The sequence below is a fragment of the Rousettus aegyptiacus genome, unplaced genomic scaffold (genome assembly GCF_014176215.1).
Source record: "Rousettus aegyptiacus isolate mRouAeg1 unplaced genomic scaffold, mRouAeg1.p scaffold_m13_p_9, whole genome shotgun sequence".
NCBI lineage: Eukaryota > Metazoa > Chordata > Mammalia > Chiroptera > Pteropodidae > Rousettus > Rousettus aegyptiacus.
In genome coordinates this window covers 64,691,452-64,716,136 of record NW_023416312.1, presented here as the reverse complement: position 1 = coordinate 64,716,136, position 24,685 = coordinate 64,691,452, and the positions used below count along the sequence as shown (strand labels likewise).

General features: G+C 32.8%; 1 protein-coding gene across 5 annotated transcripts in view; it reads right to left on the bottom strand.

Annotated features, from left to right (window-relative positions):
- Nucleotides 1-24,685, bottom strand: part of COL4A5 (collagen type IV alpha 5 chain) — a 230,575-nt gene that overhangs the window by 145,242 nt on the left and 60,648 nt on the right. For all 5 annotated transcript variants that reach the window (XM_036227179.1, XM_036227178.1, XM_036227180.1 and 2 more), the window contains exon 2: nucleotides 452-511. In XM_036227179.1, coding sequence (XP_036083072.1) covers nucleotides 452-511 — 60 coding nt within the window. The remainder of the gene's footprint in view (nucleotides 1-451; nucleotides 512-24,685) is intronic.

Genomic DNA, 24,685 nt, shown 5'->3' with positions numbered 1-24,685 from the left:
CAGATTAGTAGCCTCATAAATGTTTGGTTTCTTCTTAAGTGCTTTTCCCCCTGCCCTTCTTTTGCTTATTAAGTCAATGATTTCAACAAGATTGATCAGAGACTGGCAGACTAGAGCTCTTAGGTCAAACGTAATCAGAACCCTGTTTTATACATTCTAAGAACTAAACATTTTATAAATACTTTTAAAGGATATTTTAAAATGGAGAGGAACATATGTGATAGAGACCTTATTGAGCCATAAAGCCTAAAACATTTATTGTAAGGCCTTTTACAGAAAATGTTTGCTGATCCTTGAAATATAGTCTAATTCTTACAACTATCTAAAATAAGCAGTATAGAATTCGTTTTATTTATTTAGGTACTGAAGTAGAAACCCTGTTTTATAAAATCACATCAAAAACACTGTTTACTGGTTTTACTAAGTTTTCAAGGCCCATCTCAGATCTTACCTTTTCTCCTTTTATAGCACTGCAGTCACACTTTGATCCTGGAGAACACCCATAGCAAGCCTATAAAGAAAAAGAGGGAGGAAAATCATTAAATATGAATCTGAAAACCAGACTCTAACTTACAGCTCAGCTGAATTCAACAATCCAAACTTATAAAACCAATACCAGAAAAATATCTGAAAGGATATATACCAAATTGCAAACAACAGTTACTTCCGAGTTACTTCACCTTTTACCTAATATATTCCTGTTTGAACTTTTCACAATAAGCTGATATAATTTTTATATTTTTTATTATTTATAGTTAACATATAATATTTGTTTCAGTGATTTGACATTTTCATACTTTAAAATGTGATCACCTCATTAATTCCAGTAATCAGCTGTAACCATGCAAACTTATCACAATGTTATTGACTATATTTCCCATCACTTTTTTCACCCGCCACTTCACTCCCTCCCTTCTGGTAACCATCCCTTTGGGCTCTGTTTCTATAAGTCTGTTTTTGTTCTGTTTGTTCATTTGTTCTTTTTTTTTAGATTTCACATATACGTGAAATCATATTGCATGTGTCTTAACTGCATGATTTATTTCACTTAGCATAATACCCTCTATATCCTTTCACACGTGGCAAGATTTCATCCTTTTTATTTGCAATTTTTTTCTTTTTAAATATGCCATTTTGTGTATATGTGTGTATGTGTGTGTGTGTGTGTGTGTGTGTATATCTCACATCTCTATCCATTCAACTATCAATGGTCACTTAAGATGTTTCCTAGGCTATTGAAAACAATGCTGCAATGTACATAATGGTGCATGTATCTTTTAGAATTAATGTGTTTTGTTTGTTTGTTTGTTTCCTTCACATAAATACCTAGGAGTAGAATTGTTAGGTTATATGGCATATTTACTTTTAGTTTTTTGAGGAATCTCCATATTGATTTCCACAGTTGCTGTACTGATTTTTCAGTCCCACCAGCAGTACACAAGGGTTCCCTTTCCTCCACATCCTTGCTAACACTCATTATTTGTTGCAACAAATTTTTATAATTTTAAAGTAAAAAATATATTTTTAAAAAATGAAAAAAGTTCATAAAACTTCCCTATATTACAATTTGTCACTGACCAAGTTCTGAGGAACTCTTTTTTTCGCTTGTAAGAAATTACCTCTTAATCTATATTAGCAGTGACCTCGGCAACTACCAAAAATGTCTGCCACTTGAAGGTGCTTGCTTCTCTGCATTTATGAGCAATCATGGAGCACAAAATACATAATACTACCTTTTACCACCTTTCTTTTCTTTGTCCCCACTCTCTCATCACTGACAGTCTCTAAAAGCTCTAAGCTCTACCTGAAATGCTGTTCCCACAAATCAAAATGTTTTCTAAACAGCCACTACTAACAGGCTCATTTGTGTATATTAGGAATTGAAGTCTTAAAGCCAGAAAAATATCCTCCTTTAAAATAAGAACCTATGGGACAAGAACACAGCAGATGACTTCTGCCATCTAGAACTATATTTTACTCTGGCATGAAGCTTAACTGCTTAGAAAAGCAAATAGTAACTAGTTTAACATATGTGCAGAGCTCAATATTTATGTATAATGAAGTGGTATGCTTCTCATCAAATAAGGAAAACTTTTATGTGATTTGTGTACCAAATAATGTTTATCAATACTCAGCCTTGGGAGGGAGACTGTGACTTAAAAGCACCTTAGCCTCTTTCCCAACATTACATACTTTACTTTACTCTAGTCATTACCAGAGTACTTCCCTCAATGCTTATTGAAATACTGACCTCATCCCTCTAGTCAAAACTCCTAACTTACTCAGTTGCAACTAGAAGCCACCCTCAGGATAGAACTCACTTTCCAAAGAGCAAACAACAATGGCTTGATGTTAGGGGGAATCTCTCACTCAAAAGTCTGTTCCAGTAAAAGACATGTTTCCGACATTTCTAATCGAAAGTCTGCTATGCAGCCATAATTTATTATACATAGGTGATTAGATTATGCACTCTGATTTCAGTACTATATATCAACTACATTACAGGTTAAATAGACTTATTCAGACTTACTCATCAAACATGAATTGAACACTATTAGAGGCTAGAAAACTTGTTAAGCACTAAAAATGAATATGACAAAGCTCTTTCCAACATATATCACTAATTCAACAAATATTTATTGATTGCCTGTTATTTGCCTGCCACTGTTATGTTAGGTGCAGGTAGAGATACAAAGACAGTATGTCATTGTTCTCTAATAGGAAAGATAATTCCATATACCAAAATGTCAGGGACAGAGGCTAATTTAAAATATATAATATTGTCTTGTGCAAACATGAATTTTAGATTTCAAAATACAAATTTACATATTTTAGAAGATACTGATTCATGAGAACTGTCAATGGTCATATGAACTAAATTAGATTGTGCACATTAAAAACACTCAATTACATGCATTGATTTAGAAGTAAAGAATAGTGGTATTCAAAAAAGGCTGTAAGTCTAAGAATAATCAGGGTCTAACATTTGACTTTGGAATATTTGCGTGCACTTTACACGTAAGTATATGTGCGCAATTTTTTTTTTGGTGTCGTATGTCAAAGAAAATGTAACTCTCCATTTTCATCTTTTAATAAAAATATTCCTTTTTAAAATACAAATTAAGTTCTTGAGAATAATGCAAAGCAATAACCGAATAAAATATCATTAATATGGAGAATATACTATGTGACTTTTCTTTATAATTGTATTTCTGACTTCTCAGTATCAAATAACCTCCAACTCCTAATATAATTTTTAAACAAACAATAAAACCTTAAATACTTTTGCATGTCATTTTGAAGTAATAAAACACAATACTTTTTCTTAGAAATTAGTATTTTCATATGTTTGTACTTCTTTATTACTTAATGCGTATTTATACTTTAAAGAGGTCACTGGTTTGAATTCAAATTCACAATTTAATTTATATTCTATTTATTTCAGTTAAGTTATAATAACTCTTGGACTCAGGGTTATTTTTAAAAAGGCAATTGTAATACACACACCAACCACTAGATGCCACTTTCCAAACAGTTATAACAGTGGTGCCCACAACAAAACAGTCCCAATTTGACATATGGTTAATGAAACAACTTTTTTTTTTAAACCAATATCTATTAATATTGATTAGGTTCATAATAATCACAAAGCACAATATTAGGCTATGAGTTGTATAAAAAATGTGAAAACATGCATGTTGTCTTTAAAGAACTTTCAGTTTTTTTTAAAAAAAGACGAGGCCCAAACAAATGAAAATGAAATTTAAATATAATGGAATAATGATATAGTAGACAACAGTAATAGAAAGAGCTCTAAAATAGAAGAAAAACATCCTGAGTTTACCTCAGTAACTGAATCATTACGAGGCTATGAACAAGTCATTCTCATAACCTACGGCTCATTTTTCTCTTTGATAAAATGATGGAGATAGATAATAAGATCTCTTCAGGTAGCCTGCAGCTTTTACTGTCTGTGATTCAGTAGGAATTACCAAGTAAAAATTAATGGCAGAGTCAATGATTGCTATCAAAATTAAGAGAGTTCCATTGAACCTGGGAGTGTTCATGATGGCTCTTTAGAGAAGGTTAATAACTTGACTTCAATTTTGAAAGATGGGCAAAAAAATATCTAGAAGAAAAATGGCCAGGCTCAGAACTAAGATTAAATACACAATTTTCGTGGGAAAAAGAGTCAGGTAAAACAGACATTAAGTACCCCAGTCTAAGGGCCTTCTTAAGGCAATATGAAAAAACTACAGTAGGAGATAAGACCCCCCCCCAAAAAAAACTTTTCCAATAAGTGTAGAAAATTTATTTAATTCTACAAAGTCACTGAAAACTTAAAAAACAAGAAAAGGATGCAACTATAGTAATGTTTTAAAATTTTTAGTGTGGTAGACAGTAATAAAATAAAAACTAAGGAAGATTTTTTTATTATCAGTTAGTAGAACACATCATAAAGCAAAACTAATTAAAACAATATGCCATTGCTCACAAAATAGACAACTCAATGAACCAAAATAGAAAGGTCAAAAAACAGATCTACACACATAGAGAAACACACACATATTTACTATAAGATAAAAGTTAGCATATCAAATAAATGTGAAAATAATCCATCGTTCAACATATGGTGCTAAGTACAGAAAATGATAAATTTAGATCTCATGCACCTGCATCAAAAAATACCAGGTATAAAACTTTAAGTACAAACAAAAGCAAACCTCTGTATGAATAAGAATCTTAAAGAACCTCACAAAAATTCAGATACTGAGACCCCATCCTAGAGATTCTGTTTCAGTAAGCTTGAGGTTGGCTATCAGAATCTAAAATTTTAATGAACATTTCTAGGTGATTCTGATTCTGATGTCCCAAGATATATATGGAAAATAATGACATAGAGAAAAAAGAAATAATTCAATTAAATAATGTAGTTAATTAGGTATCCAGACTGGCATGCCTACTTTAAAAAACAAAAACAAAAACAAAAAGCTAAAGATGATTGAAAATGTAAAAATATCTTAAAAGCATCAATGAGAAGCAAACTAATATTCATCAGGCCAAAATCTAGGAGAGAGGAAGCCCAATAAACTGACTAATGACACTACTTTGCCCTGGGGTCATTTACCAAACTTAGAGAATTTGAGATTCTTGTTTTATAACTTCTTCAGTGTAAGGGCGTACCATGTATAAAAGTACCCAAAATGCTATCCTAAGAGAATTTTAAGAAAAAGATATCTTGGCTCTCAGCAGAGAAGGCCAGGGGAAAATTCCATGAGAAACAATAATGAAATGCTGACCCTCATTGAGATTTATAATCCAAATTAGCATTTAGCTGGGTAGCCCACTAACCTCAAACTCCAAATTTGTTTAGAGTGGACTCAAACTGCTTTGACCTCCCAGAGGCTAAGCAGAAATAAATGTGTGCTTTATATAAAATATGTAAACTTCAAAGAATTCCAAAAAATCTTTTTTGAAAGGGAAATAAGATATTCCACTCAAAATTCACTAAGTATACAAGGAAGCAAAATATGACAATTGAAAACCAGAGAAACATATGACAGCAGAAACGACTATGCAAAAATTTCAGGTATTTGAATTATTAGACACATGATATTTAACAACTTTTTACAATTATGAAAGATATTTTAAAAATGTGAAAATAATAAAGGGAGCAAGACATTGTAAAAAAGTAACATCACTGAATTGATATAAAATATAAATTCTAGAAGTAAAACTTTGAAGTTTAAAACTCAATAGATGGGCATCGCAGCAGAATAGCTACAGGTGAAGAGAAGCTTATTAAAGTTAAATACTTGACAAAGTGAAAAGAAATTATCTATAAAATCTATAATATAGAATACAGGTAAAACATTTAGAAAATATAAAATAATAATTAAGACATATGGAAGTAAAAGAGGAACTGTGGCATTAAATAGAATTAAAGAAGAGGTGAGAGAAGGAATGGGGCAGAGGCAATAGCTATAGATAACGACAGAGAGTTTTCAAGAAATAAAGATATCTGTGACTTGAGAAGTCCAACAAATCCAATGGAAGAAAAATAAAACTCTAAACCAGACGTAAAATAGTGTAACTTCAGAACATAAAAAGAAAGATAAGACTTTAAAATCATCAAGAAAACAAGACAGATTGGCTTCAAGGGAATAACAATTAATTTATAGAGTAGTACTCAGAAATACAATGGGAGACAGATGCCTATGGAATGGCATCTTTAATATGTTGAGAGAAAACTGTCAACCTATATTTTTATCCAGTAAAATTACCTTTCAAGAACAGGTTGAAAAGTACAGAAACTTTTAAACTGACAAAAACTGAAAAAGTATGACTCCAGCAGGGCCTCATGAAAGAAAAGTCACAGCTTTTGAATATCTTGTCCTTAATGTGAAAGGAAATGAAAATGAAATGGGAGATCTAAAATACCAAAATGAATGAAGATAAAAAAGTGCCAAATTTGTGGGTGAATTTAAATAAATATTAACTCTAAAACACACTTATAAAACAGTTGCAGGGTTCAAAAATACAGAACTAAAGGAAAAACACTGGTAATACAATATAAGTCATGATAGGATGAGTGAAGTTAAAGTTTTGCAAGGTCCTTGTAATTGTGTAGAACTTTGAGATGATACACATACAACCTAGGGATTCTAATTTCCAAGGGGAACAAAAGAAGGTAAGTGAGATATTAATTCCAAACTTGTGTAGGGGGATAATAATAAATCCAAAGACAAACGAGACAGAGACAGAAAGTGCTATCTTAGAAAAGGCAAGACAAAGAAATATATCAGTAATTACACTAAGTGCAATTAAGTATAAAATGACACAGGATGAGGAAATATTCAAATTTGGAATGTGTTACATTATAAAAGACATCTAGAATGAATTCTTCAAAATGTCAATGCCATGCCATGGGAGAGAAGATTTTGTGAATGGCAGCTTGAGGACCTCTGTGGACTCTTTCCCTAGCAAAACAACTGCTGAAATTTCTAAAAAAAAAAAACAAACAAAATTTAAGTCTCAGGTCTTAACCTATAGCAAATAAAGAAACACTTATTCAACCAAATTTACTAAATCTCAGTATGAACAGCAAGAACCTATAGCAATTTAACCATGTCCAACTCCCTTCCTCTCCCCCTGTCCTGCTTAGCTTGACAAAAGCTCCACATTTGATGAAAAACATTAATATTCACACAAAAGAAGCTCAATGCATCTAAGTAGCATAAACCAAAGGAACTACATACAGACCTATCCTAGTAAAAATGTGAAAAAATAAAACAAAGAGAAAATCTTGAAATCAGCTAGAGAAAAATGACTCATTCTCTACCAGGGAATCCCAAAAATATTAACAAATAACTTCTCAGAAACAGTGGAGGCCAGAAGACAGTAGGATAGCATATTAAAAGTGCTAAAAGATAAAAACTGTCAACCAAGAATCTATGTCTAGCAAAACTATCTTTGAAATATGAAGGTGAAACAAAGACATTCCCAGTAAAACAAAAATAAAGAGATTTCATTGCTATCAGATCTACCTGCTTTACAGAAAATTTACAGTAAATTGTTCAGGCTGAAAACAAGTGAATCCAGAGAGTATTTTGAATTCACACGCACACATACACACACGTGTACTGGTTAACATAATTATGCAACTTTAAAAGGCAGTATAAATGCTTATTTCTGTATCTTTCTTCTTTTAAGTGAGTTAAAAATTGATTATATAAAACATATGGTTATGATGGTACTATTAGGCCTTAACATACAGAATTGTTTAACATGCAGGATATATTTGACAGTAACATAATAAAGAGGGTAGGTGCGAGCAAAGCTGTATTAAAATAAAAATATTACAGAAATAATAAATTGAATTAACAGGAATAATTGAAAATGACCAGAAATGTTAAATAACATCAACATAACAAACTATAAATACATACTTGCTCTCCTTGCTTTTCTTAGCTTCCTTAAAACCCATAGTTGTATAAAATTCTAATTATAACAATGTATTTTTGAGTTTGTAATATACATAGATGTAATGTGTATAACAATAATAGCACAGAAAGGAGGAAAAGGGCATAGAGTTTCATAGGAGTAATAGTTCTATATCTTAAAGCAATTAAGTTGCTAAAAATCTTAAATAGATTCCACATATAAGTGGGATCATATGGTACTTATCTTACTCTGACTTATTTCACTTAGCATAATATCCTCTAAGTTTATCCATAATTTTGCAAATGATAAAATTTCATTCTTTCTATGGCCAAGTAATATTCCATTGTATATATGAACCACATTTTCTGTATCCAACTGTCTACTGATGGACACTTAGGTTGTACTAAGAAACAAAATAAATGAATAAACAAAACAGAAACAGACTCATAGATACAAAGAACAAACCAGTGGTTGCCAGATGAGAGGTGAGTTGGGAATGGGGTGAAAAAGGTGAAGGGATTAAGAAGTACAAAATAGTCATGGGGGTATAAAGTACAGCATAGGGAATACAGTCAGTAATATAATAACTATATGTGGTTGAGGGGATCATTTCACAAATTATATAAATGTCTAGGAAAATGCTGTATACATGAAACTAATATACTATTGAATGTCAACTGTAATTTAAAAAATTTTTAAAAATTAACATATTTAAAAACTCTTAAGTAGATTCTGATAGGTTATGATGTTCATGGTAAGTCCTACAGTGACTAAGAAAACAACTCAGAAAATACAGTTAAGAAAATCATTAAAGGAATTATAATATTTAACTAGAAAATATCCACTTAATAAAAAAGGTTATAAAAGAGCATCAGAAACACAAAAAATGCATGAGACATATAAAAACAAATGTAAAATTGCAGATAAAATTCAACTAGATCAATAATAACACTGAATGTGAATAGATTAAGCAAACAAAAGTCAAAGATTGGAAGAAAGCAAAATAAAAAGCAATTAAATAAAAAGCAAAATAAATAAGAAAGCAAAGTCCAACAATGTCTATAGGAGAACACATTTTATTAAATCACATGAAAAGGTTAAAAGTAAAAGGATGAAAATAATAAAATCATGCAAAGATCAACAGCAATGAACTGAATGTTTGGTTCCCATCTCCTGCAAAATTCATGTTAAGATCCTAATCTCAATATTATAATATTTCGAGGTGGGGACTTTGGAAGGTAATTTGTTCAGAAGGGTAAGTGGCTCATGTATAGGATTAGTGCCCTTATAAGAAGAGGTGAAAGAGCAATCTAGACCTCTTTTTGCCACGTGTGGATACAAAGAGAAGTTAGCAGTCTGAAAACTAGAAAAAGACTCACCAGAACCCAATCATGCTGGCAGCTTAATACAGAAATTTCAGTCTCTAGAACTGTGAGAAATACATTTATGTTGTTTATAAGTCACCCGTTTTTGGTACTTCATGATAGCAGCAAACTGACTAAGATAGAAACCATAAGAAAGTTGAAGTGAGTATATTAATAACAGACAAATACATTACACAAATATTACTAGAGATAAAAAATGACATTTTATAATGATATTCAATTCATCAAGAATACATAACAAGTATAAATATAGATGCACTTAACAACAGAGCTCCAAAATCCATGAAATAAAAAACTAACTGAACCGAAGTGAGAAATAGACAATTCAACAATTATGGATAGCAACTTCAATATCCCACTTTCAATTATGGGTATAACAGCAAGGAAGAATATCAACAAGGAAATACAAGACATGAACAAACCTATAAACCAACTAGGCCCAATGGACATCTATTCAATACTTGGCCCAACAACAGCATAATATACTTTCTTCTCAAGAATACATAGACTATTCTCTAGGATAGATCATATGCTAGGTCATAAAATAAACCTTAATAAACTTAAAAGGATAATAACCATACAAGGTATGTGTTTTTATGACAATGGAATTAAATTAGAACTCAATAACAGGAAGAAATTTGGGACATTCACATATAGAAAATAATTTGCTCCTAATTAACTTCTGCAAAGGAGAAATAACAAGGCACATTATAGATTCTGAGATAAAAGAAAATAAAACCACAAAATACCATAACATATGGGGTGCAGTGTTTAGAGGGAAATATTTAGTTAAATGCCTATATTAAAGAGAAGACGTCAAATCAAACTAGCCTCTCAGTTTTAGACATAAGAAAGAAAAATCAAACTAACAAAGCAGAGGAAATAGTAAAGATTTGTGAGGAAATTAATAAAACAGAGAACAACAACAACAACAAACAGAAAATCAAAGAAACCAAAAGGTGATTCTTGATAAAGATCAACAAAACTGACAAACCACCACAGAAGAGACTAAAGTTATTGAGTTGAGAAAAAAAGACTGATTGAAAGATTCAAATGATTAAAATTGAGAATGAAACTAGAGACATTACTACCAAAGTAAGTAGGCATAGCATTGAACTTCCTCAGCCTGACAAAAGACATTTATAAAAACAAAACGAAACAAACCAAAACAAAACAAAACCTTGGCTAACATCATAATTAATGGTTAAAGAAGGAATCCTTTCCCTACAAGATCAGAAACAAGACAAGGGTGTATACTTGATCACTTCTTTCCAACATTATCTTAGAGGTTCTAACCAGGATATTTAGACAAGAAATTGAGCCATCCATATTAAGAAAGAGAAAGCAAAGCTATCTCTAGTCACATATGACATAGTCTTATATACAGAAAATCCTGTTTGAGCTAATGAATAGGTTAATAAGGTTACAAAGTACAAAATTAATATACAAAATCAACTGTATATTTACAATAGCATGAAGAAAAATAAAATAAAATACTTAGAAATAAACAACTAAAGAAACACAAAACTTACACTCTGAAACTTTAAAATATTATTGAAAGAATTTAGATAAGACCTAAATAAATGAACAATAGCCCATGTTCATGGATCAGAAGACTCAATATGCTAAGATGAAAATACTCCCAAATTTTTCTGCAGATTCAATGCAACCTTGTCAAATCCAACTGCCTATTTATTTTTTTTTTGCAGAAATTGATGAAAAAATCTTGAAAAAGAACAAAGTTGAAGGACTCACACTTGCCAATTTCAAAATTTACTATACATCTACAGTAATCAAAACAGTGTGGTACTGTCATCAGTATTGGCATATAGATCAATAGAATAAAATGGAGAGTCTAGAAAAAAAAACTCATACATTTATGATGCATTTAATTTTGATAAGGGGATCAAGAATACTCACTGAAGGGAAAGAATAGTTTTTTTTTTTGACAAATAGTACTGGGACAAGTCAATGTACACGTATAAATGAATGAATTTAAACCTCTTCCACACCACACATATAAAAATTAACTCAGAATAAATCACCAATGAAATGTAAGAGCTAAAACATGAAAACTCTTTAAGAAAATACAGGAGTAAATATTCTTGACTTTTGGTCAAAGCCTCCTTAAATATGACACCAAAAGCATAAGTGATAAAATAAAAAATAGATACATTTTTTAAATTTCCTTATTTTTCTTTAAAATTTTCACTAAAATTTAAAAATTTTGTGCTACAAGGACATTATCAAGAAAGTGAAGCAACAACCCATAGAATGGGAAAATATATATTTGTAAATCATGTATATGATAAGAGACTTTTACCCCAAAAAATATGAAGAACTTTTATAACTTATTAACTTAGGCAAAGGATCTGAACAGACATTTCTCCAAAAAAAGATATACAAATGTCTATTAAGTATATAAAAAGATGCTCAACATGGTTAACAATCAGGGAAATGCAGATCAAAACTATAGCAAGTTAACCACTTGACACACAGAAGCATAACTATAATCTAAAAGACAGAAAATAAAAAGTGTTAACAAGGATTTCAACAAAATTGGTTCTAAAGAAACTGCAACCCTCATATATTGCTAGCGGGGGTGCAAAATGATGCAACTGCTTTAGAAAATAGTCTGGTTGTTTCTCAAGCAAACATATGACCCAGCAATTCCACATGTAGGTATGTACCTAAACGAAATACAAACATATATCGACACGAAAACATAAACATGAATGTTTATAGTAGTATCCAGAATAGCTTAAATCATATAAAACAACTCGCATGTCCATCAGCTGAAGGACTGACAAATAGCAGTACATGTATACAATGGAATATTATTCAGCAATAAAGAGAAATTAAGTGCTGATTCTCACTTCAATATGAATGAGCCTTGAAAATATTATGGTAAGTAAAAGAAGCCAGACATAAAATACCATGTTACATAATTTTATTTATATGAAGCAGTCAGAATAGACAAACCTATAAAGACATCAACTAGACTAGTGTTTGCCTAGGGCTAGGACTGGGTGGGGGCATATGGGGAGTGACAGTTAAGGGGTATAGGTTTCTTCTATAGTTCACGAAAGTGTTCAAAAATTGATTTTGGTGGTGGTAGCACGACTCTAAATATTCTAAAAGATAATGAATTGTGAACTTTAAGTGAGTGAATTAACTGTAAATTATATCTTAATGAAGCTGTTAAAAATCAGTGCCATTAAGTAAAATGTGGGAAGACTATTCTGTCAAGAACTGTGAAGGGTCTGAGATTTTTCCTGACTTGGAAGCTAAAACGTTAGTCTGACATAGTTACGTGGATGCTGGCAGAAAATACAAGACTTTTTGATCAGAGACAACAGAGAATTTACTACTCATAGCAATAGTTTAGGCTTCCTTGGGCCCCAGTTCCTACGGGGTGACACGAAGAAGACAAGGTAATGTCTTGTATTGTTACAAGAGAGCATTTGAGTGTTTAGGGAACTCTCATACTTTATAATGGACAATGAGTTTGCTTAATCTTTGTTATGAGATGTCATCTTTATTTTACTGGACAGTAAACAAAGCTGGTTTTTCCTCCAGAAGGAGATATTACCTCTGTTTTCCAAGTTGTGGACTATACAAATATCCCTGAAAAGATAGTCCAGAACAAAGAGCCAGCTCCTCTTTTCATAAAATGTACAGAAAGACACGAGAGATCCATGGAAAACTTTCTTCCAAACATTCCAGATTTTTAAAAATTAAAAAAAATAAACAAATACAGTACATGAACAGCTATGACTTTTTAGGACCATAAGGGACATCTGAATATTACTTGAACATTAGATTATACTTTTAAATATTGCTAATTTTTAAAGTGTGATAATGATATATTTATGTAGTGTCCTTTTCCTTTGGTGAGACATGATGCACGCTGAGATATTTAGGCATATAACAAATTACTTTAAATAGCAAAGTGAAAAAACTGTACACACACAAATACTTACATAATCATTAACCACATGTGCACACACAAACACTGAAGAGTAAGAGACAGAAAAACAAAGCAAAAATGACAAAATGCAATTACTTCTGCAATTGCTCCCAAAATAATAAAATGCCCAGGAATAGATTTAACAAAACATGTAAGGAACTTATATAATGAAAACTACAAAACTCTATTAAAAGAAATCAAAGGGAGATTTGGCAGAAACATGGCAGAGTGAGAGATGTCCCTTGATCTCTCTCTTTGAAACAACAATAAGCTGACCATCTAAAACTCAACAAAAACACTAAAACTGCACACCAGTTCATCTCAGCATGGGATCTGCACATAAGAGCTATCACAGGTCAGAACCCCTGGTGTTGGGCAGTAGACTGGGAGTAATAAAGAAGCTTCCTCTCGCAGCCACTAGAGCTATCTGTAGGAGGAAGGGGAGGTGAGAAGGTGCAGGACTTTCCTGAACCACCCTGCCTGGAAGTGCCAGGGCTTGTACTCAGCCAACCAACAGGAAGGACTAGTCATCAAGGGAGAAAGCAGAGAAGCAGGGCGGGACCGCAGAGAAACAACAGCTGATTTGTACCAGCCCCAGTTGTAACACCTAGGCTGAGCCACAGCCTCCAACCCCTAATGGAGAGGCCCCCTCCTACCATAACCTTGGAGCCCAGGGGAATCTGAGCATGTCAGCATGGAGCCCAGGGGAATCTGAGCAAACACTACCAAAACAGTTAGGGATCCAAAAGGCTTAGATGTCATCTACTGGAAATCAAAAGAAAAATGCCTTTTGCAACAGGTTAAAGACAGATCTTTATTTAATAAATATTCTTTCAGGAAAAACAACAGAATACACTTCCATTAATGCCCAGGCAGAGAAATAGTCCATTAAACACCATGAACAACCAAGGTGACAAGGCATCTCAGAAAGAAAGAGAAAAACCTCTAGAAAATAAGCTTACAGACATAGAAATATGCAACTTAAACGAGAGACTTCGGGATGGTACTTCTGAAAAAACTCATTGAAATCCAAAACAAAACATATCAACTATTTCAGGAATTGAAAAAAAAACAACTAGATGAGAAGAGCAAGGGTATTGAAACACTCAAGGATAACAGAATACATATTCTGGAGATGAAGAAAAGAAATCGAAGAATATATAAAGAAATGGAAAAATATTTAGTGTTCTCGGATTGGAAGAATCAACATAGTTCAAATGATCTCAATACTTAAAGCATTATGCAGGTTTAATACAATCTCTATCAAAATCCATCAGCAATTTTTAAAGAAATAGAACAAAAAAATCATCATATTTATATGGAAGCACAAAAGGCCCCGAATCACCAAAGCCATCCAGAGAAAAAAGAATGAGGTTGGAGGCATCACTCTGCTCGACTTCAAATTATGCTACAATGAGAAAATAATCAAAACAGCATAATATTGGCAGAAACACAGGCACATAGAGCAGTGAAACAGAATGGAGAGTCCAGAAGTAAGCCCATATTTGTATGGGAAAATAATTTTCGACAAAAAAAAAAAAAGCCAGAAACACACAGCGAGCATAGAAAGGAAAGCCTCTTCAATAAATGGTGCTGGGAAAACTAGAACGCCACCTGCAAAAGAATGAAACTAGACTGTTGTCTATTACCACACACCAAAAGTAACTCAAAATGAATTAAGGACCTGAATATAAGACCTGAAGTAATAAAATACATAGAAGAAAATATAAGAACTAAATTCAGGGACCTTGAAATTAAAGAAGATTTTATGAATTTGACCTCAACAGCAAGGGAAACAAAAGCAAAAATAAATGTATGGGACTACATCAAACGTACAAGCTTCTCCACAGCAAAAGAAACTGTCAACAAGGTAGAGAGACAATCATCTCACTGGGAAAATATATTTGCAAACAACACCTCCGATAAAGGCCTAATGTCCAAAACATACAAAGAACTCATACAACTCAATAACAACAACGAAAATACAATCCAATCAAAAAATGGGCAGAGGACCTGAACAGACACTTCTCCCAAAAAGACATACAAATGGCCAACAAATATATGAAAATATGTTCAACATCACCAGCTATTAGGGACATGCCAATGAAAACCACTATGAGATACTATCTCATACCTGTTAGAATAGCTATAATCAACAGGACAAGTAAAAACAAAGACTGGAGAGAATGTGAAGAAAAAAGAAACCCTCATACACTGCTGGTGGGACTGCAAATTGGTCCAGCCACTATGGAAAACAGTATGGATATTCCTCAAAAAACTAAGAATTGATCTACCATGTGATCCAGCATTCCTTCTGCTGGGTTATTTACCCGCAATGACTTGAAAACCCATATTTAAAAAGATATTAGCACACCGATGTTCATAGCAGCATTATTCACAGGGGCCAGGACATGGAAGCAACCGAAATATCCTACGATAGATGATTGGCTAAAGCAGCTGTAGTACATATATACAATGAAATATTAGTCAGCCATAAGAAGCGATGAAATACTGCCATTTGCGACAACGTGGATGGACCTCGAGATAATCATGCTGAGTGAAATAAGCCAGACAGAAAAAGTTGAAAATCACATGCTATCACTTACATGCGGAATATAAACCTAAAAGCAACAAATGAACGGGACAAGCAAACAGAGACTCTGGGACATGGACAATGGACTAGTGGTTACCAGAGGGTAGGGGGTGGAAGAGAAGGAGGGAGGTAGACAGGGTAAAGGGGGTCAAATATAGGTGAGTATGGGCAGTGTGCAGTGGGTAAAGGGGGTCAAATATATGGTAGTTGAAGGAAACTGGACTTTGGGTAGTAAACACACAATAGAATATATAGATGTCAAATTATAATGTACGCCTGAAAATTATATAATTGTATTAACCAATGTTACCCCAATAAACTTGATAAAAAATAAAATAAAATAAATATATACTACAAAATTAGAGAAAGTAGCAATAGAAAAAAATGGCAAAATGGTAACAAGAGTTGAATCCAGAGGGAATATACACTGGTATTCATTACAGCTTCTTTAAATTTTTCAAATAGATTTTTACTAAAAGATTAGGTAGATAAATATATTTAAGAGAAAAGTATCATCAGACTGCAAAAAAAAGGCAAATTGCAACATGTATGCTACTCATCAGAGACATCAAAAACATAAGGTTACATGAAGAGGTTAAAAAAAGATGAAAAAGTTCTATCATACCAATAATAAACAAAGAAAACTGAATATAGCTATGTTAATTTCGGACAAAACAGACGTTAAGTTGGAAAGCATTATTAAAGATAAAAGAGGGTCACCTCGGAATGATAAAAGGTTTGGTTAAGAAAACACACTTAAAGAAACACCCAAATTTGTATGCACTAAAAATATCCCAAAATATATACAGTTAAAAGTGCCAGATGTAAAAAAAGAAATAGACAAATCCACAGTCATAGCTGTAAATTTTAAATAGATTTCTGATTACTAATAGAACATGTAAGCAAAATAATCTATAAAGATGTAGAAAAATTTGAGCATGATTACAAAATTGTTCTAATGAACAAACGTAAAACAGTGTACACATCCAATGAAGAACACACGTTTTGATCATGTACACACTGAATATTTATAAAAACTGACCATATACTGGACTTTAAAGTTAGTCTAAGCAAATATCAAAGGATAGGTTTCATACAGAATATGGTGTCTGAACACAATGCAATTAAGCTAGAACAAGTAATTTTAATCAATTAAGCTCTTCCAGAAAGCAGAAGAGGGAATAAAGGTAACCTTGATACCAAAAAGTATTGAATGCAAAAGGAAAATCACAGGTCAATCTTACCAATGATCATAGAGGCAAACTCCTAAATAAAATATGACAAAGTTGGATTGACCCTAAGCCCTAGCCATTTCTGAAAAGAAATAAGAAGTATGGATAAGAAGAAATAAAAATGTCACAGATGATATGATTGCATAGATAGAAAATTCAAGAGTACATACCAAGAAATTAGAATTAATAAAGTTTATCAAAGTCATTGAGTATAAATCATATATTTTAAAATAATATATTTTATATATCATCAGCAAAATTAGAAATTTAAAGAGACTACTTACAATGGTGTCCGTTGTGTAGTCTCCCAGGAAAAATGTGAGAGAATTAGATATGATGGAGCTTTTGAAAAAAAAAGCAGAGTATACGAAATGCATTATAAGGATAGAAGAAATGTAATTAGAGACTCTAGGGGAAAATATCCACAAACACACAAAAATATAATAGAGTTTTACCTGGCTCTACAGTAAATGACATATTCATAATATTTGCATATTATAAATAATATAAACATCACTTGATTTAATTGATAATATTGTGATATATTGAGAGATGAAAGAGGCAAAGATGGTAGCAGAAAGAGCACCTCATTCATCATAACACAAAGTAATGAAATAATAAGTTAAAGCAAAAATTATTTACGAGCTTTTGTCCTTAAGGAACTGATCAAGGACGTCAAAAAGGATGAGGAAAGAAACTGATGTTTTTTACTATTGGTTGTACTTTTAAACCCATATGCATGCAATATAATACTATGCTATATGATCACACAATGGCTACTGCAATGATTGTCATAAACTCTTAGGAGATAATTGAAATTTAACATTTTAAAACAAAACACAAGTCATCTTTGACCTAGCTATATTTAACATAAAACCTCAATTTGGGTGGTGGATTCACTACTGTTTAACAGTCCAAGGCTAAACATCTTATGTATCTTTTGTTACATCCTTTTATTTGATAGCATCTTCCAATCGATAAACAGATCTTGCTATTTCTTCCTAATAAATGCTACCAATAAAAGTGTTAGCATAGTTGAAAGAGGTCTTAGAAATTACCTAATTTACACTCCTCATTTTAAACATGAAGAAATGGAAGGCTAGTCAATGACAGAGCCAGAACGTGAATCAGTAACTTTACTTTTCTAATATTTCAAACTGATTCCTGTTTGCCAAATTCTAAGCAAAAGCTAAGATATTTTGCCAGATTTTCTGTGAAGAGGAAAGATTTTCTTTTTGCTATTATCAAAGTATTTCTTAAAAATCAAATTATAAATAATCATGTTAATCAGCTCCCACCTTCTACAAACCCAGAACTAAAATTATGAGATTCATTAAAATATGACTACAACATGTAATTCACCAACATTAACATACTTAATGAATTCCCTTGATTAAAAACATTACAAATTTTAAGACAACTAAAGAATAAAGATAGACTCATTTAGTTTAAGATCCTATTTTTTTTTACCAATGGGATGGAAGAAGGTTGAGGAAAGAAGGTGAGAGGCCTAAGAAAGGTTACCAGGAAAAGTAGGCCAGTCTTTAAGGATGTTTGTAAACTAATGTTGCTCAAAGTGAGCCTAAAGATTTGAAGACAACAGTTTTCAAACAATGGAGCTATTCTGGCATCAATTCTGGACCAATTACCAAAAGCTTCATTATCAGAAATACTTTAACCTTAAAAACCCACAGATAAGTTATTCAGAACAGCCCTAGTAATACTGCATTTACGGTGGGGAAGTTAGGCCTATTGGGGTAAACTTTTTATCTCCAAATACTTTTGGATACCATTCAGAAATAAGTGAAATAGAGAGGTTTTAAAAATAATTAGGTTACTAGATGCTTTTAACGGCATATGTGTAAATGGGATTTTTATATTAGAAAATTACACTAAATCAGAATGACATTCCTTAAGAGTAGATTATATAATTGGCAGATGAGAAAGAAACCATGTGTAGGCTACTTTAAGCAAGAGCAACTTTCCCCCCAATTTTAGGTACCAATACCCACAAATTAAATTTGACAAGTTTTTATTGAGTCTGGCTCAATACAAATCAATATGGGATGTATGAAGATTATTAACTATCTCCCCAGAAGATTTTGTAATCTAAAAAGGTGAATTAGAAAAATAAGAAAATTAGTACTTATTAGATAGAATGAAATAAATAAGATGAACATAAACAAGGCATTATGATCATTCAAAAGAGAAAAAAAATTGCTTGGAAAACTGGTAACACAAACAATATGTATTTTTTCACATGCAACTCTAATAGATTTTCCCCTAGAAAGAAGTCCCAACGTTTTAAAGAAGAACAAGCAATATTTGAATGAAAGAAATATGTATAAGCATGTTCATGATCTAGATTTGAAAAAAAATCACACATACACACACGAGAATCACAAAAGAGAAAAATGAGCTTTCTAGTACTCAGTATTATATGATCTATGATATTCATCTAAAATACTTCTAGCCATCCAACCTCACTTAGTTAACACCTCCAATAAGGATGAACTTACAAAAGCAGCCTATAATACTAAGATTTAAGATGCTTCTTCAGATTCTGGGAAACATGGTGGATTGAGAGATATCCTCAGATCTCTCCTCTTAAAACAACAATAAGCTGAAAATCTAAAACTCAACAAAAAATACACAAACTGCATACCACCATGTCTGAACATGGGATATGTGCATAAAAGCTACCACAGGTCAGAACCGTGGGTGTCAGGCGGTGCACTGGGAGAATCAAAGAAGCTACTTCTTGCAGCCACTGGAGCTCCTGTAGGAGAAGGAAGAAGGAGAAGGAGCAGCGAGTTTCCTGAACAACCCTGCCTGGGAAAGCTGTGAGCTCCCTGTGGCTGGCTGGTGGCAAGGCCCAGTCATCGGGGCAGAAAGCAGAGAAGTGGGATGAGACCTCAGAGAAACAACAGTTCACTTTTACTGACCCTAGTTGCAAAACCGAGGCTGAGCCACAGCTTCCATCCCCAACCCAGAAGGCTCCTCCTTCCATACCCTCTGAGACCAATCAGCGCAGAGCTCCAGGGGAATCTGAGCAAATGCTGCCAAGACTGTCGCTAACACTAACAGGGACTGAAACTGAGGGTAGCAAGTGTGATTAAAAAACTGCAAGAAAATCAAAAGGGCTGTATTTATAAAGGCTTTATATAAAGCAGGGATCCAAGAGGCTTAGATACTACCTACTGGAAACCAAAAGAAAAGCATCTTCTTTGCAGCAGGCTAAAGAGAGACTTTATATAATAAATATTCTTTCTGGAAAAACAACAGAATACAATTCCGTTAATGCCCAGGCAGAGAAATAGTCCATTAAACGCCATGAACAACCAAGGTGACAAGGCATCTCAGTAGGAAATAGAAAAATCTCCAGGAAAAAAAGCTTACAGACATAGAAATATGTGACTTAAGTGACAGAGAATTTAGAATAATATTTCTGAAAAAACTCAGTGAGTTCCGAAATGAGTATATCAACAATTTCAGGAATTGAAAAAACAACTACATGAGCAGAGTGAGGAGACTGAAAGCCTCAAAAAAAAAAAAAAAAAAACCAAACTGAATTTCTGGAGATGAAGGACACTCTGGAAGAGTAGAAAAATGAAATAGCAAGCTTGGGAAATAGAGTCGAAGAAATGGAGGAAAGGGTCAGTGATATCGAAGACAGAAATCTAGAAATAAATCAGAAGGACGAAGAGAGAAACAAAAGAATGAAAAATAATGAAAGAGAAACGCAAAAACTAGCGGATACCATAAAGAGAAGAAACATAAGAATGATAGGCATTATTGAAGGCAAGCAAAAGCAGCAGGGACTCAAAAACATTTTCAGACAAATTTCCCAAATATAAGGAATGAGCTGCAGCTTGGAATTCAAGAAGTCCACAGAACACCCAATTATTTCAACCTGAAAAGACTTCACCAAGACACATTGTATTAAAGTTACCAAAAATCAACAAAAAAGATAAAATTCTCAGGGCAGCCAGGGAGAAGAAAACGATAACTTATAAAGGTAAACCCATTAAATTATCATTGGACTTCTAAGCACAAACCTTATAAGCTGGAAAGAAATGGAATCAAATATGTAAACTATTAAGTGAAAGGAACTAGCAGCCTAGAATAATGTATCCAGTTAAGCTCTCCTTTAGATATGAAGGAGAAATTAAGACCTTTAGAGACATACAAAAATTGAGGGAATTCTCCACTACGAGGCCTGCACTGCAGGAAATACTGAAAGGAGCCAGCTCACCTAATATAAATGACAAAAAAAAAAAACATAATTAGGAGTAAAGTGACTATCAGGCAAAAAGAAGCAAAGGAGGGCAATCTTTACTAAGAACAGGGCATTATAAGGTTAAATAATAAGAAGAAAATTACTATAGCAAGATAGCAATGAACGTTCAGCATACATAGAAACAAATTGAGATAACAATAACTAAAAAGGGGGGATTCAAAGATCCAAATTCGCAAAGGGTAATGGAGATAAAGCACCCACAGAAGAAAATGGATGACTGTGTGTGTACGTGTCTGTGTGTGTGTATAAAGTATACTTTTTATATTTGTAATTGTAACCACACACCAAAGATTCAGAAATTAAATATACCACATAAAATAAAAAGAACCAGAGACAAAACCCACAGAAGCCAATCAAAATAAAGAAAACAGAAACACAAGGACAAGTAAGCAATGGAAACGCCGAGACACCAGAAACCAAAAGATAAAATGGCTATAAGAAGACCTCATACTTCAATAATCACCCTAAATGTAAATGGACTGAACTCACCAATAAAAAGGCACAGAGTTGCAGTTTGTATCAAAAAACAAAACCCAACCATATGCTGCCTCCAGGAGACACATCCCAGCTCCAAAGACAAATATAGATTCAAAGTAAAAGGGAAGAAAATGATATTTCAAGCAAATGGGATTTAGAGAAAACAGGAAGTAGTGGTACTATATCAACTGAAATAGACTTCGAAATAAAAAAAATAAAGAAAGATACTGAGGGACACTTCATAATGACAAAGGGAATCATGCACCAAGAAGACAATACTTATTAATATCTATGCTCCCAATCAGGGAGCCCTGAAATATGTAAAGCAATTACTAACAGAACTAAAAGAAGAAACAGACCAAACACTATCGTACTAGGGGACCTAAATACCCCACTATCAGATATGGACAGATCATCCAAACAGAAAATCAATAAAGAAATAACACCCTTAAATGACAAATTACATCAACTGCACAGAATTGACATGTACAGAACTTTCCATCCCAAAACAGCTGCTTACGCATTCTTCTCTAGTACACATGGAACATTTTCAAGGATCGTCCACATACTGGGACACAGAGATAGCCTCAACAAATATAAGAGAGTGGAAATCATACCAACCATATTCTCTGATCATAATGCTTTGAAACTAGAGATTAATTACAGAAAGAAATTAGGAAGAACCATAAATACATGGAACCATAAAAACAACATGCTAATGAAGAAAAACTGGGTCAGAGAAGAAATAAAAAGAGAAATCAAGAGATACATAGAAATGAATGATAATGATAGTACAATATATCAAAACTTTTGGGAAATGGCAAAAGTGGTCCTAAGAGGAAAGTTCATATCATTACAGGCCCATCTCCAAAAACAAGAATGAGCTAAAATAAACAACCTAACGCTTCATCTTAAAAAAAAAATGAGAAAGAGAAGAACAAATGAAAACTAAAATCAGCACACAGAAAGAAATAATCAAAATTAGAGCAGATATAAATGAAATTGAAAACAAATAAACCACACAAAAAATAAAAGCAGTAGAGCTTGTTCTTTGAGAAGGTTAATAAAATCGAGAAACTCCTGGCTAGATTCACTAAAGAAAAAAGAGAAAGGACACAGAAAAACAAAATCAAGAATGAAAGAGGGGAAATTAACACTGACATTGCAAAAATACAAAGGATCATATTAAAAAATTATATAAAACCAAATTTAATAACCTAGAAGAAATGGACCAGTACTTAGAAAAATATAATCTTAGACTGAATCAAGAAGATGTGGAAAATCTAAATAAACTGATCAGCAGTATGGGAATTGAAACAATCATCAAAAACCTATCAAAAAGTAAAAGTCCAGGACCAGATGGTTTCACCAGTGAATTTTTCCAAACACTCAAAGAAGATTTAATACCTATTCTTCTCAAACTCTTCCGAAATTCAAAGAGAAGGCAATATTTCCTATTTTATGAGGGCAATATTACTCTAATACCAAAACCTGATAAAGATAACACAAAAAAGAAAACTACAGACCAATATGTCTCATGAACACAGATGCAAAAATCCTATAGTGAACAGAATACAGCAACATATTAAAAGGATTATACACAATGATCAGTGGGCTTCATCCCAGGGGCACAGATGGTTCGACATATGCAAATTGATTAATGTGATACACCACATGAAAAAATTAAACAATAGGAATCGTATGATCATATCAATAGATGCAGAAAAAGCCTTCGAAAAGATACTGCATCCATTTATGATCAAAATATTTAACAAAATTAGTATAGAAGAAAAGTACCTTAACAAAATAAAGGTCATACATGACAAACCCTCAGCCAACATTATACTTAGTGGTGAAAACTAAAAACCTTCCCTCTATGATAAGGAACAAGGCAAGGCTGTCCACTATCACCACTGTTATTCACTATAACATTGGAGGTCCTAGTGAGGACAATCAGACAAGACAAAGATATAAAAGGCATCCAAATAGGAAACAAGAAGTGAAACTGTCACTATTATCAGATGACGTGATTCTCTCTATAAAAAACCTTAAAGGCTCCGTAAGGACACTACTAAAAATAATAAGCAAATACAGTAAAGTTTCAAGATACAAAATCATTGTTCAAAAGTCCAAACCATTCCTATACTCTAATAACGAAGTGTCAGAAAAAGAAGCAGAAAAATTATTTCCTTTCGCAATTGCACCAAAATGAATATAATACCTAGAAATAAATTTAACAAAACATGTGAAGGACATATATAATGAAAACTACAAGCCCTTATTAAAAGAAATCTAAAAGATACAAAGAAATGGAAAGATATTCCATGTTCTTGGATTGGAAGAACCGACATAGTTAAAATGACCATATTACCTAAAGCATTATACAGGTTTAATGCAATCCCCATCAAAATACCACAGGCAATTTTTAAAGGGATAGAACAAAAAAAATCATCGGATTTGTAGGGAAGCTCAAAAGACCCCAAATTCCCAAAGCCATCTTGAGAAAAAAAGAACGTGGCAAGAGGTATCACTCTGCCCAACTTCAAATTACACTACAAAGCGACAATAATCAAAACAGCATAGGATTTGACAGAAAAATAGACACATGGACCAGTGGAAGAGAATGGAGAGTCCAGAAGTAAACCCATATTTATATGGGCAAATAATTTTCTACAAAAAAAAAAATACAGTGAAGAAAGGAAAGCATCTTCAATAAATGGTGATGTGAAAATTGGAAGGCTACTTGCAAAAGAATAAAACTAGACTGTTGTCTATCACCACACA